We start from the raw sequence: 17311 nt of genomic DNA on the forward strand, positions 1-17311 counted from the left end.
ATTCATACAGTGCCCATCATACCTTTATAACAGTACCTATCTACTCGACAAATTACCACAGCCTGGTTATTGATATGAAATATATCACCATTTAACACATACTCTGTCAAAAAGAAAAAGGTTCTTTGGTAGAACCTTTCTGTGATGTAGGGGTTCTTTTGTAGAACCTTTTGAGGCTTCAAGATAATTGGTTCCAGCTTCAGAGGTTCTAAGTTGAACCTCAGGTTTTTTTTTTACCTGTCCTCATAATGGAACTCTCAGAACCATTTAATGATGGCATCCCATAGATGCCTTTGAGTATCAGCTTTCTTCTATTGTTTTAAGTATAATTATAGTTCTGTGGGGACAAGCTTAGGAACCTTTTATTCTGAGGGCCTTACTCACTGTTGTGTAAATATTTCAGAATCTCTTCATTGCTTCTAATTTTAAAACCAGTTAGAGCATTCATTGTCGAACTGGTGTACAGAACTAAAAAGAATGTGTTTCCAAAAGGGCCGCTTTCCATTCAAGATTCTCTTCATTACCTTTCTTGTGGGCATTACAAATGGATCAGATGTGTAAAGGATCTTCTTTAATAGTTTTTCGGTTAATCATAAACTGTGTGTACAATGTGCAACACGTTTTATGTTCCATGTGTACACACAGTACTGCTCCTGGCATATTGTAATAATATAAAAAAAAATCTAAAATGTTACCATACGTACTGTACATTTAATTTCTTTAAAAACAAAACAAGAAAAATCTGAAAACAAAAACAAACATCAAATGTGTAACTCTGGAAAGTTTATTTTTTATGTGTACCATGTCGGTTCTTGTGCGTATGTGTGTGTACGAGTGTGTGTGACCAGGCAAGTCCATGGTGAATGTAACTGTGTTGTTTAAGGAGAAGGCCGTTTTTTTTGTTTTTTTGTTTGGACACTTTAAGCAGTATTGGAATGTCTGTACATAAAAAGTCAGCCTCATCTTGTGTTGTGTGCTCATCCTTAGTCCACTGTTAGTCTCTGAGAACATTCTCGTTATAGAACGGACATTTGGTTTGGAGACAACATGGATTCCACACTGTGACAGAAAGCCTTACAGGAGAGTAATGCTTTTAAAACACTGAAAAATGTCTTGTATGAAGATGGGGAGGCTGAAAACTAACAGTACATTATCATGATTAGCTGTCTGCATGTGAGTTTAAAGATATCATTATGTCAAAAATAACAAATAAAATGTAAAATAACATACAGACTTGATCTCTTTCTTTCTCTCACAATCTCACTCAGAGGTGTGGTGATCTGACCCATTCATAGGGCTCACGGAGTCCTTTAACCATAATAACTACCAAAACAACAATGAGCATATTATTATAATTATTGTTAGAATTGTTGTTGTTGTTACTGCTGGTTTCAGACATGGTTCTGTCAACCCCTACTCTGCCATCACTCCACTGATTCCCATATGGTCTGGACTCTCTATCACTCCACTGATTCCCCTATGGTCTGGACTCTCTATGACTCCACTGATTCCCCTATGGTCTGGACTCTCTATCACTCCACTTATTCCCCTATGGTCTGGACTCTCTATCACTCTAAAGCATGTGGATCATTGGCGTCAGAAATGGGGCTAGTCCAGAATAGAATGTATCATGACTCATAATGATTCATATTATGAGCTAAGACAGCCCCTTTTGTCTAAACAACTGGCTATATATCCCAGCACAGGGAAAGCTCAAACACAGACAAGAAACTATTTTTGAAGTAGGCTGGCTCCACCTTGTGGTCACAGTGCAGAAGCACAAGCAGTGAGGTGAGGAGGGAATTCAGAATTACATTTGTCCAACTCAGGGAAGTATCAAGACATATCGACCAACTCCAGAAAGCTGTAGTTGCAACTTCCTTATTACTTTCCGTATTCATACCTCAAGACTTACTTCACAGTGGACTGGCAAACACATTATGTATTGTGGAAAGCCAGAGGTAGTGCAAGGCATTGCTGTTACTGTATATATAGAATGGCGTAAAGCAGCAATTCATTCCTGGTATCACTGGCATTACACAACCAGATAAACAGGAGACTGTACAGCTGATGAAGACTGTAATGAGTTCATGGACAAATTTCCCCTAAACTTACAACCAAAGACCATATTTATTCAACAGAATATGGTGGAACTGGCAATGGGGTTTGACTGCAGTGTAGGGGGATAACTTAATGTTAGCAAATGACTTCTGTTATAGTATCACAAAAAATGTTAAAGGGTATTGTTGAAGTATACTTCTTCAAATAGCCAGTAAAGTAGTAGTAAAAAAAACTATTGACAAACCAATGCCATTTTAAGAGTTGAAATTGCTGTTAAAAAAAGTAAATAATCAATTTATAAGAGAATTAACGAAAGTCAATTACCCACGTTTTGGGGGGCAACACAAGTGCTCAGAAATTGAACTACATGGAAACACGTGTCTCCTAATTTCATTTTTTACCCTCAACTGCTCACTGATTGAATTCATCTCTGTGCTACTTTATTACTGTTTCCTCTTTGATGCTTTACAATTACAGTGTGTCAAGTTGTGACTGCTTATATGTCTCTAGTTTAACAGCAGGTCTTCCAGTGCCTTGATGTATAAGTTGTCTGGATGGGTTGAACTGTGGAGTTGTCCTCTGGTTTAGGGTTAGGGGTTGGTTTCCAAGGAGATGGCGTATCCTCGGAGAGATTTAGGGGCTCTGGTCGTTCTCGTCACACTTGAGCATGACCTTGACCCCCAGGCCCTGGCGCGTGGTCTCGAAGGCCTGCACAGCCTGCTCCAGGGGGAAGCGGTGAGTCACCAGGGGCTTAACGTTCACCTTCTTAGACGCCAGCATCGCTATGGCCATGGGCCAGCTGGAGGAAAGAGAGAGACAGAGTGAGATAGAGAGAGAGAGTGAGTGAGAGAGAGGGTGGAAGAGTTGTTGATACACTATGTTCATTTTCTCCTGTTTAATAACATCACAAGCATCCTGCCTAAAGCAGCATTAATGACTTTTGGTCTTAAACTAGCGAGCTAACTAGCAGATTAATGTGTCATTCCACTTGCTAATGCACTGTTTTTGACTACTTGCTAGAACACCCGAGGTTGCAATGTGGACGTGTGCTTGTCTTCACAAGGCAGATTTCACTAACTACCTACAAAGCATGCAAAAAACGAATAAAACTGTGTTAATATTTGCAGGTTGTTCTAACCCGGACCACAGAACTATATAGTGCATAGCCTGCATGGCTAGCGGGATTGTGTTTACCTATCCTTCATATGGCCGTATCCTATCAAAATTAGTCTGAGGATGATACCAACAGTAGTTGCTTATAAAAACAAACCTCAAAAACTGGCAAACTGTGACATAGTGTTGCTTTTTACATAATGCAGTAGCAGGGTCTTTGTTAAGGGTAAGCGGGAGTATCTTTTCTTGCTTACGTGTTGCAGTAACGGAACACCCCTCTGATGTCCACCTCTCGGACAGCAGCGTTGAGGAGGGGGATCGTGGTCATCTCGGCCCCCATCCCAACCAGCACCACCACACCCCCGGAGCGCGTGGCCTAGGACAGGAGACGGACAGACGGGTATCTACAGGTGGCCTGGTGGTTTATTTATTTGTTTTATTTAACAATTCGTTTACCAGGCAATACCAGCCTGTATTGTGTCTGCCTTTCACTAGGTAGGCTATTGAGAACAAATTCTCATTTACAAATTTACATTTACAAACTCATAAACAATTAAAAACATTCTTCAAATGAACAGGTATTATTTTGCAGTTGTCATGCAGTCAAGGCTTTGAATTTGCACATCTGGGTGCCAAATTGCTTTTGGATAAAGTGTCTGCTAAATTAATATAAAGTCATAAACCAGGCATTAAATGACTGTTGTATTTGCAATGGTAACCAGTGGGCACAGTGCAGTGAGTAAACCTCACTTCACTTCTCCGACACCTTAAGAGACGTGCTAACGACAGACGCTAACACCCATGGGTTTTAGCCTCTTTGCTAGCAATCTGGTGCAGGTCTGCTTAACAACACAACACAGGTAACATACAGCAGAGGTTCTGAATCCCAATCCTGATCCTCTCTGCATATTTTCCATACCTCCCTGCTCTGCTTGTTGATATTTGTCAGCAGTGGCACTAGTGACTGAGCCAATCAAAGGGCACCATTTCAATTGATACAATGCAATTGTTCTTCTGCCACTTAAGAGAGCCCAGGGCCTGAACTCCCTTACCTGAACCATAATTACTCTGAGCTCCAATAGCTGTCTGGGAAAATGGAAGCCTTTCGGTGCAGAAAGACCCTATCAGCAGAACAGAAAACCCCTTGTGCTTTGGTGAAAGGTGAGGTTTTAAGCATCAACAAGGGGCTGCCACTCACATAGATGGCGGTCTGCACGCTGCTCTGGACACCGGTGCACTCGATGGTGACATGGGGCTGAGCCCCGAGGAGCTCCTCCACCTTCTTGGCCAGCTGCTCAGCCGTGTCCTCCCTCCTCACCTCCTGAGGGAAGTCCGCCCCCAGCTCCTTCGCCATGGCCAGGCGCTCCGAGGAGAGGTCTGAGGAGACGAAAAGGCCGTCGTTAAGGACATATCGTAACGGTGTCAATTATCGGATGTTGTGTGTTATCGGGAAGTGTTCGTGTTGTCATGTGAAACCATTATTAAACTGAAGTTATAGATTGTTAATCCGTTATTAAACTTAGCATTATTATTGTTTAACAGAATGGCTGATGTCTTACACTGTCCGATAACTGACATACGTAGTTACGCTATACAAGGTGATGTAGACGCCATGCCTACTATCAGAAGCAGACACAATGGCTGTGGAGCTATGGGATTGTTAGACAAGGCACACTCCATTGATATTACGCAACAGTGTTACAAACAGCCTGTTGCAAGCTACACATAAAGTTGCGACCAAGGAGACCTACTGTTGCTCCACGTACCAGTTATTACAACCTGAGAGGCGCCCATCGCTTTGGCAACCAGCAGACACACCAGTCCAATGGGTCCTGTGCATTAGAGACAGGAAGCGACTGAGGTTAGACTGTACACTGATCACAAGGCCACAGAATGGTATATTTGAAAACAAAACCGTTTATTAAACAGTAGGGACTGGTAGTTTAAGCTGTGGTATACCATAGCCATGTGAGAATAAGCTCTAATTAAAGTAGACTGTGGTGGATTGGTGACGCTTGTGACATTGAGAGATCTGACCGTTATGTGAGAACCCTGATTGCTACCACAAGTCATTCGAACAGTGTTTCCTGTGTGTGAATAGAATGGAGTAAAAGGCCCTAATAACTTCCACCAAAACCAAACTCTCCCACATTATCTCCTGAATACCTGCGTAGTTTTAGTAACAGAGGAAGTGGGGACCTCCTCCCCTTCTCTGATGGCCTACCTGCTCCACAGATCAGTACAGTGCTGCCCAGGGAGACTCCTGCCCTGCGGCAGGCATGGATGCCCACAGACAGGGGCTCGATCAGGGCTCCTTCCTCAAAAGTCACGTTATCTGGCAACCTGCAGAGGGGGTGAACATCAGTTACGATCATTTTCAGTCGCTAACAAAAAAAAAACAGCAATGTTTATGGCATGCCTGGGGTCTGTGGCATGATGACCCCATTTGAGGCCTTTTGGTTAGTTGGCAGTTCCTGAGATTAAAGCACTTACTTGTAACAGAAGTTGGCGCTGTGTTTGTAGTACCGGCAGAGGTTGCCATCATCGGGGGGTGTGGCGCAGAAGAATATCGTCGGGGAAAGATTGTACCGTCCTGATTTGAAGAACTCGTCCGTATCCCGCGGCACGCCAGGCTCTACCGCAACTCTGTCCCCTGAACAGAGGACGTCAAAGCCAGGATAACTTACTTCATGACGCCCCCGCCCCCCCCCCCTCTCAATGATAAGTTCAGTAACATTCATAGTCTAAATCTTTATAGCAGCATTCCATGACTTACCTGGTTTGAGGTTAGTGACGGCTGAGCCCACCTTGACGACCCGACCGGCGGCCTCATGACCGAGCACCATGGGCTTCTTCACCACGAAGTCCCCAATTCGGCCGTGCTGCCAGTAGTGAACATCGGACCCGCAGATGCCGACAGAGTGCATCTGGAGTAACACCTCTGCGCAGGTTAAAACCGAGACAAATAAACTTTAAGAAAGTAAGTAAAACTTTTGGTGGCACCTTCAGTGTAATTCAGCAGACAAAGTTACAATATATAATTATAATCAATCATTATAATATTTTATAACAATGTTTAATATGGTGTGGCTGACCATGGTTCCAGTTCGGTGGGCAAAATGCACTTACCATTTGGTCCTGGTTCAGGTATTGGTCGATGTTCCTGCAAACAGAATAGAATAAATGCATTCATCTCCTTAGATTTAAGTGCCCGCTATGGGTTGCATGATAACATAACGACTGTCACATGATGCACAGAAAATCTATCCTAAAATTGCAATGTAGCATTTTCCAAATCTAAGCGGTGATTCACTGGTGGCTATGTTAACGTTACCAGTCTCAGGTCGCCTTGGGAGTGTAGCACCACAGAGAGGTTGGTTTTATCCATTTGTGTTGCCTAAAAGTCCGGTTCGTTATGAATGTCAGTAACTCCGTTAGCTGAAACTGGACAGTAATTTAACTGGAACACCAAAACACACACCATCCACATTTCAACTGCCCTCCCACCTCGCGTACACTTCCTGCTTTTCGTTCGCTTGTGTTCACAAACATCAACGCTGCGCAGACTGTATTATCCGATTTCTGAACAAAGCGGATAGTGTCTTACATGACATCGTCAGGCTTAGGGCTATCACTATGATATTACAATGTAGCTTTAAAAATAACTTTACTCGCACAAACACCGAGACTGCTGAACAGAACATTGGATAATTCCAAACTAGTCCCACAAGCGACCTGTGGACTTGGAACCCTCAACTAGTTTGCATGCGTGACATGTGCACCACAGCAAAGTTTGTCAGGGGCGTTTCTGTGAACTGGTTTAGCACTGGTTAAAATTAAGGATCGGAGTTATGATGAAAATGGAAAACGATATCTGAATGGAATTAGTCAAACAATGTGTATTTAAAAGGGGCAAAGATTAATGTTATATTAAGGTTTAATTGAGAGACATGTAGTCTTAAATAGTTCATCAGACATTCAGAATTGGCCTTGTGTGTTGCTGTCTGTCTGTGCACGTGTGAGTATGACCCCACAATATGTTTAAGAAAAACTGAAATTGAGCTCTTGCAATTATCGTGCCCGTGATGGATGAAAAGCTGGTATAAATGCTGCTCATGTTCATGACTTTGCCAGAGGAAAAAAAACAACCTGTTACCCAAGAAGTTAAACCTGTTGAATCAGGCTTCCATCGGGCCAATGTGCATTCCTTCTGCAACTTTTTCAAAATCAAATCCCTCGCAAAATATTTCACATGTGGAGATGGGACATTTCTGCAGCACATCCCATAGAGAATAAACTGACAGCATAGAGGAACACGTTTGATATAAACCTGCCCAGTACATTATGCTGCTTTTGATAAAAGCACTTGCTAAATACATAACCACGAATGTACAAGATCTAGAGCTGACTTGACACAATGTACTTGTGGTTGGCCTCATGTCAACACCATGTTTTTGGCAGCAGGTCAAGGGTGTAATATTAACTAGTGCCACACATTAGTGAAAGACAAGGCAGCATTAGGTGCAGGGAGCATTAAGTGCTACCACAACCTCTTCTCCTAGTGAAACAACACGGTCGTCACTGGTCAGACAAACAGGTAAATGATAAACCAAAATTTGATTTGAACTATGATTACTGCCCTTACTTTTTATGAATATGAAAGCTTACATTGAGCAATGTTGATTGTTGTATAATATGGTTATAGCTCTTGCAATAACACATTGTCAATAATTTAGTGTAAAAGACATGAGGGTAAAGCAAAGGAAAGTAAGAAATACTAATAATAATAAAGTATTTTATTTAATTCCTCACTACAGGGGGTTACAGTGTAATTGTTTGCACATGCCAATCAATAACAGGTGTCTGAACTCGGTTTCTCGAAAAGACACAAGGATTAAAAAAATATGAATCAGACAATCCTGACAATACCCAGTTCCAACAAGATTTAAAATATTTTCTAGAAAACATTACTTGACGACGATCCTTGCAACCATCCCACATAGATATGTGTACCATCGCCAAATGCTAAAACATTTTCACAGTAGGTTAGAGTTTGACAAACTCTCCTGGGGGTCATTCTACTACTTTTTTGCTTGTGGATGGCCTGCTGTGAAGTGACGCCTCTTGTTGTGGACACAGACGGAGTAGCCACCCTGGCCAGGAAGGAAGTCGTGCAGCTCCCCAGTGTACCTCGTCAGCTGCTCTGTGCCCACATATCCTGTCAGGACAGAAGACTTCCTGTCAAGCAGGGTCCACTCACGTCTTTACAGTTCAGGTCTATGCCGTGAGATAACGGCACAAGTAGTTAGTTTGTTTGAATAAATTGAAATGGAATGTAGAAAATAAAAAACTCCTGCAACTTAACGTTTAAATCAGGAGTTACTTTCAGGCTGTTTTAAGAATTTCATGACTTGCATAACTGGTCGTAGAGCAAAACATGTCAGTGATAGCAGGAAAGAGTTACTGTATATATTCAACTCTGTTTTATTTCTGATTAATTGCCTGAATGTGCCATACAATTCCAAGACATTATGCAGCTATACTAATATTAGTTACTAAATAAAAATAACGATTCAATATTTTATATACTTTTGAGAGACCCCTTCACCTGTCGACACACCTGAGACCATGTTGTTGACTGGGTAGTGGTGCACCTCGCAGCATGCTGAGGCCTCCTTCCCTGAAGCCGTCAGGAGCTCATCCAGACTCGTGAGCATCTCATCCACACTTTCCATTGAGCGAGACAGAAACAATAAAATAACATCTATTCATCAAAACAAACATACGCCCCCAATGGAATTGGAATACAGTCTAGGTATGCATTTCCTTTAACATGTGCGATTCCACTGTACTGAACATATGACCTTGTGTGTTTTTATTGGCAACTTGCTCTACCAGTTGAGCTATTTCACCACTTCAGGAGTGTAGCCTAGAGATGCTAAAACAACTACCTGAAATTACCACTGTCCTATTTTTGTACGTTATCAAATGTGTTCACCACACAAATAATCAAATTTACAGAAAAAAATAAATCTTCTCTTCTGACTATGAGGACATCTTCTAGTGATGGAACTAAACTTAGAACTAAGATTTAAACCTGTTGACAAAGAAAACCCACCTTCTCTCGCTTCTTTGCTTGGAAGCTGCATCATCTTCATGGCGTCTAGTTTGACTTTGTAACTGACTAAGTGAACCCTGATAAACACAAAAAATTAATATTTGGAAGTGAGTGGTGACAACTGAAAGAGAATCAGCTTCAGCGGCCAAATTTGTTGACACATATTGGCTGTGTCCATTGTTGGTTCGTATACATATTAAATAGTCAATACACAGACAATACAACAATAATATACATTGTAGTATACATTCATTTATACATTAATGTATACTATAATGTTTATTATTTTTGTATTGTCTGTATGTATGTATACATAAGTATACATTAAGTGCAGGTGTGTCTTTGCTAACAATAGGATCCATTTTGGATGGGAATGTAATTGTGACAGGATGAGAGAGAGCGCAGCATCCAAACCAACCTCCTGCACCTCGGACCCTTCAGTGAGATCTTCTCGCTCCCAAATGAATCTACCAATCACTGCTTTGACCTCTGGGAATGCACACACACATATATGCATCCATACATGTGCACACCCATACACACAAACATTGGGGTTACCAAGTAACTAGACAATTGTCTAGTTTATCCTCAACTATATTTCAGATTGCAGTGTATTAGTCTAAATCAGCTTGAGATTCTACCTTGCTGAACAGGTACGGGTGGAAGCACATAGTGTCCGATGGGCACAGACTTCACACTCTGACGCACATCACACATGGAAATAAAAGCGCTGTGGAAAACAGTCAAGTCGCCTTCCACATACTCCCTGCTTACAAATATCCTACACACACACACACACACACAAACCAGTTCATAATTCTATGAAAGATTACATGGAGAAATATACAGACCAACACAGATTATTAAAGCCTATGGGTTTCTGCTTGCGTGTGGGTCAAGGAAAGTCAGAATTGACTGCTTACTCACCTGCGAGTATCAGGGCAGGAGGCATCATCACTGAACAGGTAAGATGCCCTCCTCCAACCAACAATGAGCCCACTTTCACGCACTGCAACACAGAAGACAAACCTAAGTAACGTCTAACGTCTTCCTTCGTCAGTCACTTATTGCCTAACTGGCTTTGTTCTCCTTCCAACATGTGAAGTGATATTTGAAGCAGATAGGAAAACAAATTTGACTAAGGATAAATGTGGCAAGGTTGTGTTTAAATCGTTGTGTTATGTGTTTTATTGAAGTAAGCAATAATATATATCATACATATGAACATGAATGGCACCATAATTTGTCATCTGACAGTTGACTTTATTCACTGTTGTTATGGTCAAACCAGTGAAAACCAATGATATTTCTACAAACCAAGTAACATTAACATTATGGCTACTTACTGCAAGACCTACATTTCCGCAAACTGCTGAGATTCATGCATATAAAGCGACACTAACTGAGGTCTGCTAGCTCCCATCCAACTATCAAGTATTAGTTTTATAGGTTGACGTTATCAGGTTAACTGTCAAATTTTGCTAAGTGTTAATCTGATTTAGCTACTTACCCCAAACACTACGAATTCCTCTCTTGACACTATTGGAAAACCAAGCTGTCTTGTTTCTAAACATGTTTGCAGACGTTTAACAAACATTTGTCAAATCCTGTTTACATTTCTGCCAGAACACTTGCCCTGATAATAGCTAAGGTTGCTCGCTAATGTTACCTGACAAGATGTCATTAGTCAGCAAAGTGGCTAACGTTAATTTGGCTCACCATCGCAGGCATACCAGGTGAGCACGATCTTTAGGAATCTAACTGTAAGTGACTAGCAGTCCTAAAACATTTCTAAAATTAGATAAGGCTTTTAAGTTTGGTAGTCGTCCCAGTGAGAATCTGAAATATGGAAATAACTATTTGGTTAGCTCGAATGATGCTAACTAGAGTTACGATAATGGTTGGCTCTGCTTTCGAGTAAGTCATGGATGCACGTGCACAGCAGGGGGGGGGGGGGGGGGGGGGGGCTATGGAACATTCAACAGCATCATACTGGAAACAAAAGATGTTGTCTCCCCTAATCCTATTGTTAGTCGGATAATTAGAGGCAGAGCCTGACACACAACAAACTGCTGTGTATTTAATCAAGCCTGTAAGAAACAATAACTCTACCTTACTTTTAAGGACTTAAGTTTTTTTTTGTAATACAATGTGAAGTGTGTTTTGCAGTAGGCTATGCTAATAAATCTATGGTGATTGCATGCTCAGATGGTGTATGTGTGTGGAAAACACTGTACAATCCTCAATTGTTCACAATAGCCAACAATAAGTAGCCTACAATGCAAATAATTGTGCAGCCTACTATGATATGTTGTACAGTCACAAGAATAATTGGCATGTTTTTTCTTACGAGAATGGCAGTCAAAGTGTTAAAGATGGTGGAAACCTTTTTTACATATAGTTGTTTTCTTTCCAGGTGGTAAAAACAGTTTTTTATTCCCTTGTCTTGATAAGAATAGTATCCAGATAGAGTGAGTGGCACGATTGCTTTGTGTCAAGGTATAGCCTATGTCTGAACCAAAGCCAACTGCGTATATTTTTGTGTGGTAGAGACAGGATAGTCTGCAGAGATCTAATCCTCTTACTGACCCTAAGCGTGACTCCCTGCCTGCCACACAGCCCATCCTGCATGCGCTGTCCAGACTGCCTCAGCACCTCTCTAGACTGAGCACATTTACCGCCAAGTCTGGCTTGTGCGAGTTATGTGGATAAATGTTCTGCATCGGACACGTCTTCACATTGAGATGTTCATGAGTGGAATGCCTTGAAGAAAGTCTGGACTATAATCTTGCTTGAAAACCAAACAAAGAAACAAGCACACACACAAAAAAAATGTTTGTTAATGGCACCAGGAAGTGGCTTTCCAGGACACAGGGTAGCGCACCAAAGGCATCTGGCAAGACAAAAAAAGCCAGGACATGCAGCAGCAGCAACAACAGCAGCAGCAGCAACAAGTGCAAGAAGTGGCCGGCTAAAACCCTGAAACAGCACAAAGGGAGGCTGCTGAAGGAGGTGGATGTCAACAAGGTGCTCCCACACCTAGTCTACCACAGGGTCTTTTCCCTGGGCGAGTACAAGGAGATCCTGGCTCACCAGAGCAGCCGCAAGCAGGTGGAAGTCTTCCTGGACCAGCTGTCCTCAAAGGGTCCCCCAGCGTTTGGAGCGTTCTGCTCAGTACTGGAGGAGGTCAACCCACACCTACTAACATGTCTACTGCTCGACCATGAAGGTATTTTTAATGCTGCATTCACACTTATATCTATTGATTTGACAGGCACCATGCTGAGTTATGTATGGTGTAGGATAGTACAGTCTCAACATAGACTATCCATGTAAAGAAGCCAATTTGATGTGGGAGATGCAAGACGGTGTCCGGAAGGTGTCCGGAAACTGACAATGCAATTGAAACATTAGCGTAGGAAGTACTATTAGCTGTTTCCATTAAATGAGACTAGAGGTAGGCTACTGCTATAAACAAGTCATCCAGTAGTCAGTGAATCAACAATAGTCAGCAATTGTTTAATTCATGAAGCAGAATTTTCTTTACAAGAAATTAATTTTTTGAACAAATTATTTCAACTCTTGTTATAGTGTGATACTGTTGGCTAGATGTATCTGTGGAGTGTGTAGATTGTCAGGATAGCCCTTTTCACTTTATACGTTATATCGGCCTTCTAACCTGTTTGGGAGATTGTTCACCGGAGGTCAACAGGTTTAGTTTAGTCCATTATTGTTGTTGTTCCTCCGGTCGCCGTGGTAACACAAACACCATGTGTTGTCCTGACTGCTGCAACCCAACATGGCTGACAGGGCCTACATGTGATAATCGCCAGCTTTGCTTTTCATTCCCGGGAGAAGCAGGCTTAGGTCTCCTTACAGACAGATTAACCTGGCTAATTGGTCTAGCAGTACTGATGGCTTTCAAGGGATCAGCACCCGCAAGATAGGATAGTGAGTACGTTATTAGCACCATACTTCTAAAGAAACTTTAATAACTTAAATGGGTTAGTGCCAAATGAACAGTGTTTTGGTGTTGAGACAAAGTCCAATTATTCAAAGTGAGATCCGGTGGTGTCTTTATGGATTCTCTGCTTCAGGAAAAAGCAGACAGTGACTGAAACAGCAGTGGAGAAAGCGTGAAGTGAATCATATCACAATTAAAAAATAACAACTATCCAAATAATGCCTGTAATAATACAGCTATTCAACTCAATAGTGAGATCAGTTCAGTTGATTGGTTCATGTTTGCATCATTGACAGAGGTAAGTAGCCCTGAATTTCCTCCCATTGAATAGCAATACATCTATAGTGCATCTACCTTCAATAGTGCCATTCCCACACTGATGAACCATCACACCTGCAGTAATCTAATTCCCCCTCGTTTTAATCTTTGATTCGTGACCTGTGCCTCACCCCATTGAGAGGGATGCCACCGTAGGATGGTCTGGTGCTCGTTAGGTGTCTGTTATCAAACAGGCTTAACATCAAGCCCGATCAATCCTCCTTATTTTTCTATGGTGATAAACATGTTCTTGTCTCCAGAGATGCTTCATTGCATGGACTGTAGGACTGCGTGTGGACAGTCCCTTATTTCCTTTGCAGTAGACACATTACAGTAGAGACATGTCTTGAATCTGACCTCAGATTTCAGTGGGTCGGATACCCTCTCCCTCTGTTTGGCTCTAGTGATAGCTAAGCCTTTAAACGTTTCTGTTCCCCAGACCAGGAGGTGGTGAAGGTCTTCAGCAGGATTCCGAAGTGTGCGGGGGGTGAAGCCATGCCCCCCCACCGACTCAGTCAGAGTCTGCCCAGGCAGCCAGACCTCTCACAGATACCCCTCTTCTGCAACCATCCACTGCTCAAAAACAGGTGCGCACAACCGTCTCTCCTTCCGTCTGTTCACGTTCATATCTACCCGATCCCCCTCTCGTCTTTTGTGAACACTCAACACACACACACACACAGCATATCTCCCTCATCAACATCCTGACACTACTGATTACTGACCCGCACCTCTATGACCTGCGTTCCTGCATACAAGAACCTTGAATCTTAACTCATTACTTCCCTCTCTTTGTTGTGGCTTGTGTATCTAAACTCTCCCTCCATACAGCAGACAGTTGGTCTCACTCTAACAGCCTCTGTGTGTAACTGTATTCTCATTCTCTAGCTGTCTTGTTTTTCCCCTGATCGTCTCTGTCAAGGAGAGCACGCTTGCTCAGTTTGCATTTGGCTCTAGTTTGTGGATTTGTTGGGCGGTTTCATTTCATAGACTTTCTGTGACGGTGACGCAAAGATATGATCATTATACTGCCTGTAGGATGTTCTTCTGCATTACATCTTAAACAGTTTTTCAACTTATGTTCTCAACGCATTTTTATACACAAGTCCTTGTGTGGTTGAAAGATATGACCACATGGTGGTGCTATAAGAAAGCCTGATATTGTGAAGCTGTCAGTGCATTTAAGCCAACCATTGCACACTTTAGGCTGTAATGATCCAGTTATACTTATGCCGGGGGCATTTTTTGGTTTTGATAAGTTAAACTGATGGCCATATGCCGTGTCAGGTTGAGTGCCATGTTCGTGAGTGTGTGTACGTTCAATAAATTGATTAGGCTTCCTTTCACACTGGAAACGTAAGTTAACATCCTGCTGTGTGTTATAACATCACATTTAAATGGAGCACACACACGCACAGAGAGAGAGAGAGAGAGAGAGAGAGAAGAGAATGAAAGAGAGAGGGAGAGAGGGACAGAGGGAGAAAGACTGGAAGAGTATTAACATTGTTGTGTTTATTGCAGTAAATGCAGTGAAGGACTGACTCGGGACTGACTGAGAGTAAAAGGATGTTAAGGATTAATCACACACTGCACAATGTGCTCAATAAACATAAATGGGCAACGCAAACCATTCATAAACTAAAACCAACATCTCATAGATATCAACCTTTTCAAGTAACTCAAACAAACAGGTGAAACAGTTTCCTGTTGGCCTTACCGTATAATATTCCTTATTTCAAAGGTGCCTGTGTGGAACTGGTCACAGACACATGGAGGTTGTTGAAGGTCCCCTCAGGGGCTGAGTGCTTTAACTGGAAGGAATGGCCTTGCTATGCTAATGCTAGGGGATGCATTGATATGCTAATGTCTATGAAGACATCCAGAGAAGCCTGCTTGTGGATTCGTTTGACCCACTCAGTTGAAGACCAACTGTTGTGACTCTCAGTGGAGGTTCACTGTGGGTCCGGTGGAGGGATTTTCACTCTCCAGGTCCCTGATGTCATTTAAGCCTTGGTCTTTCCCTCTGCCTGTCTCACTTGCAGGCACACACCTACACACACACACAGAGTGACACACAGCACTCATACACTCTTCTGGGGTGGAGGGTAGGTCAGGCCACGTCTCCAATAGTTGCTGGCGGCATCTGACAGCTTAAGCCAAATTGGTTCTTGTTTTATTCCCCCTCTGGTGTGATGTCATGTAGCCTTGTGTTTTATGTCTGTGGGAGGCCATTAAAGAAGATATGGCCGCTAGGCAGAAGCATTGTGGGTAATTGATGGGCTGTGCTTGTGTGACAATGCTGCTGCTACTTGCGTGCGACTGTGTGCGTGACTGTGTGTGTGTGTGTGTGTGTGTGTGTGTATGAAGTATATCAATAAAGATCTCTCTCTCTCTCTCTCTCTCTTTCTCTCTCGCTCTTTCTCACTCTCTCTTTCTCTCTGTGTGTGTTAGCAGTAGAGATTCTGAACAGCATGCATGCAAAAGAAAGAGAAGGGACATGACATCTTTTTAAACTGCTACAGATTTATAATTGTAGTCCGCTCTGTACAGACTGATTTCTGTCACTTCTTCCATTTCTATTATCTCTCTTTACATCTCTCTCTTTCTTTCTCTCTCACACAATGTGTGTGTTCATGTGTGTGTGTGAGAGAGAGAGAGCGAGCTGCTCAACCGTGTAAGATGTGATTGCAGAGAAACATGGTCAGAAATCCATGTAATTATTGTGTTGACGGTCAATCTGAAATGAGTGTGGGATTGAAGGCATTTGCTGGAGTGTTTGTTTATTTGTGCTGCTTCGTTTGTTTGTTTTGTCAAAGGAACATCTGGTTCAAGTGTCCAGAATGCTTGCAGAATTAAGAATCACCAGCACACATGCGCACTCCCCCACTCTTACACACACACACACACACGCACAGATCTCTCTCTCTCTCTCTCTCTCTCTCTCTTTCTCTCTCTATCTCTCTCTCTCAAACATAGGCACAGACGCAGTCACTTACTCTCTTTCTGTCTCCATGTCTCTCTCTCACATACACACAAATACACACACAGTCACATACACACACACACACACACACACACACACACACACACACACACACACACACATACACACCCACTCCCAATGCATGCAAGGCTAAGTTGCCTTTCAATCAGCACAGGTGATTGTTAAAGGGTCTATTGCCCGGGCAACAGCTTGAGAAGCAGCTCCCGTTGTTACCACCATCACTATCCACCAATCAGCACCATCACGTCGGCACTGGTACCCTCTTACACATGCTGAGCCGAAGGGTTTGAGAGGATCACAAGAAAGAAAAAAAAGACACCCGAACAGGGTGCAAGATCTGAGGAAGTGTGCTGTGCTTAGGGCATTTACTTGTTATGTCACGACAATGACATAACAGACCAGCCTGCTATTTTTAAGTGGGACCTTCAAAAGCATTGTCTTCAACAAGCCCCCACAAGAAACTAAATGTCAGAAAAAATCGGAGCTTTCGCGTCTGAGTATGCGTGCATCTAAAGGTTTGTTTTTCCTTTGACTATGAGAATGTTGTGGGGTTGGGTTGAGAGAGAGAGTGGAATTCAGTTGACAAAAACCTATTTTGTTGGGTTTAAAGCGAAAAAGTCCCCTTAAATCTAGTCAGAACTTCTCTTCAGACCCACATGCTATGCCTGCTGTAAGGGGTGGGGGGAAATGGGCCATTAAAATCAGTCTTGTTTTTTAATTTTAATCTTTCTTT

General features: G+C 42.4%; 3 protein-coding genes across 3 annotated transcripts in view; 1 reads left to right on the top strand and 2 right to left on the bottom strand.

The window, feature by feature from the left end:
* The window catches only part of apba2b (amyloid beta (A4) precursor protein-binding, family A, member 2b), a gene marked incomplete at both ends in the record, with an annotated part of 41535 nt that extends 40530 nt beyond the window's left edge, over positions 1–1005 (top strand). The window contains one exon of the mRNA XM_080840828.1: positions 988–1005. Coding sequence (XP_080696954.1) covers positions 988–1005 — 18 coding nt within the window. The remainder of the gene's footprint in view (positions 1–987) is intronic.
* A 1150-nt stretch (positions 1006–2155) lies between these two features.
* On the bottom strand, positions 2156–6648 carry sord (sorbitol dehydrogenase). Its single transcript, XM_080841432.1, has 9 exons — positions 6509–6648; positions 6304–6337; positions 5951–6115; positions 5668–5827; positions 5399–5517; positions 4941–5006; positions 4373–4551; positions 3429–3550; positions 2156–2860 (listed from the first exon to the last, which is right to left on the bottom strand). Exons 1-9 carry the CDS (start codon positions 6560–6562, stop codon positions 2695–2697), a joined length of 1065 nt encoding a protein of 354 aa, XP_080697558.1. The 5' UTR covers positions 6563–6648; the 3' UTR covers positions 2156–2694.
* Positions 6649–8255: 1607 nt separating this feature from the next.
* Positions 8256–10866, bottom strand: terb2 (telomere repeat binding bouquet formation protein 2; the record flags this gene model as incomplete). Its single annotated transcript, XM_080841433.1, has 7 exons — positions 8256–8392; positions 8795–8901; positions 9293–9369; positions 9711–9781; positions 9934–10073; positions 10220–10301; positions 10803–10866. 7 exons carry the CDS (start codon positions 10864–10866, stop codon positions 8256–8258), a joined length of 678 nt encoding a protein of 225 aa, XP_080697559.1.
* Positions 10867–17311: the final 6445 nt, after the last annotated feature.

Source organism: Sprattus sprattus (genome assembly GCF_963457725.1).
Source record: "Sprattus sprattus genome assembly, chromosome: 6".
NCBI lineage: Eukaryota > Metazoa > Chordata > Actinopteri > Clupeiformes > Clupeidae > Sprattus > Sprattus sprattus.

What these genes read in the sequence shown, in the direction of transcription:
- sord (XM_080841432.1), bottom strand. Translation starts at nt 6,562, where the DNA reads ATGGATAAAACCAACCTCTCTGTGGTGCTACACTCCCAAGGCGACCTG. An exon ending in AGCGCCAACTTCTGTTACAA is followed by an intron (nt 5,518 to 5,667) that starts GTAAGTGCTTTA and finishes CCCCCTCTGCAG; the next exon opens with GTTGCCAGATAACGTGACTT. An exon ending in GCGTGCAGACCGCCATCTAT is followed by an intron (nt 3,551 to 4,372) that starts GTGAGTGGCAGC and finishes CTCCTGTCCTAG; the next exon opens with GCCACGCGCTCCGGGGGTGT.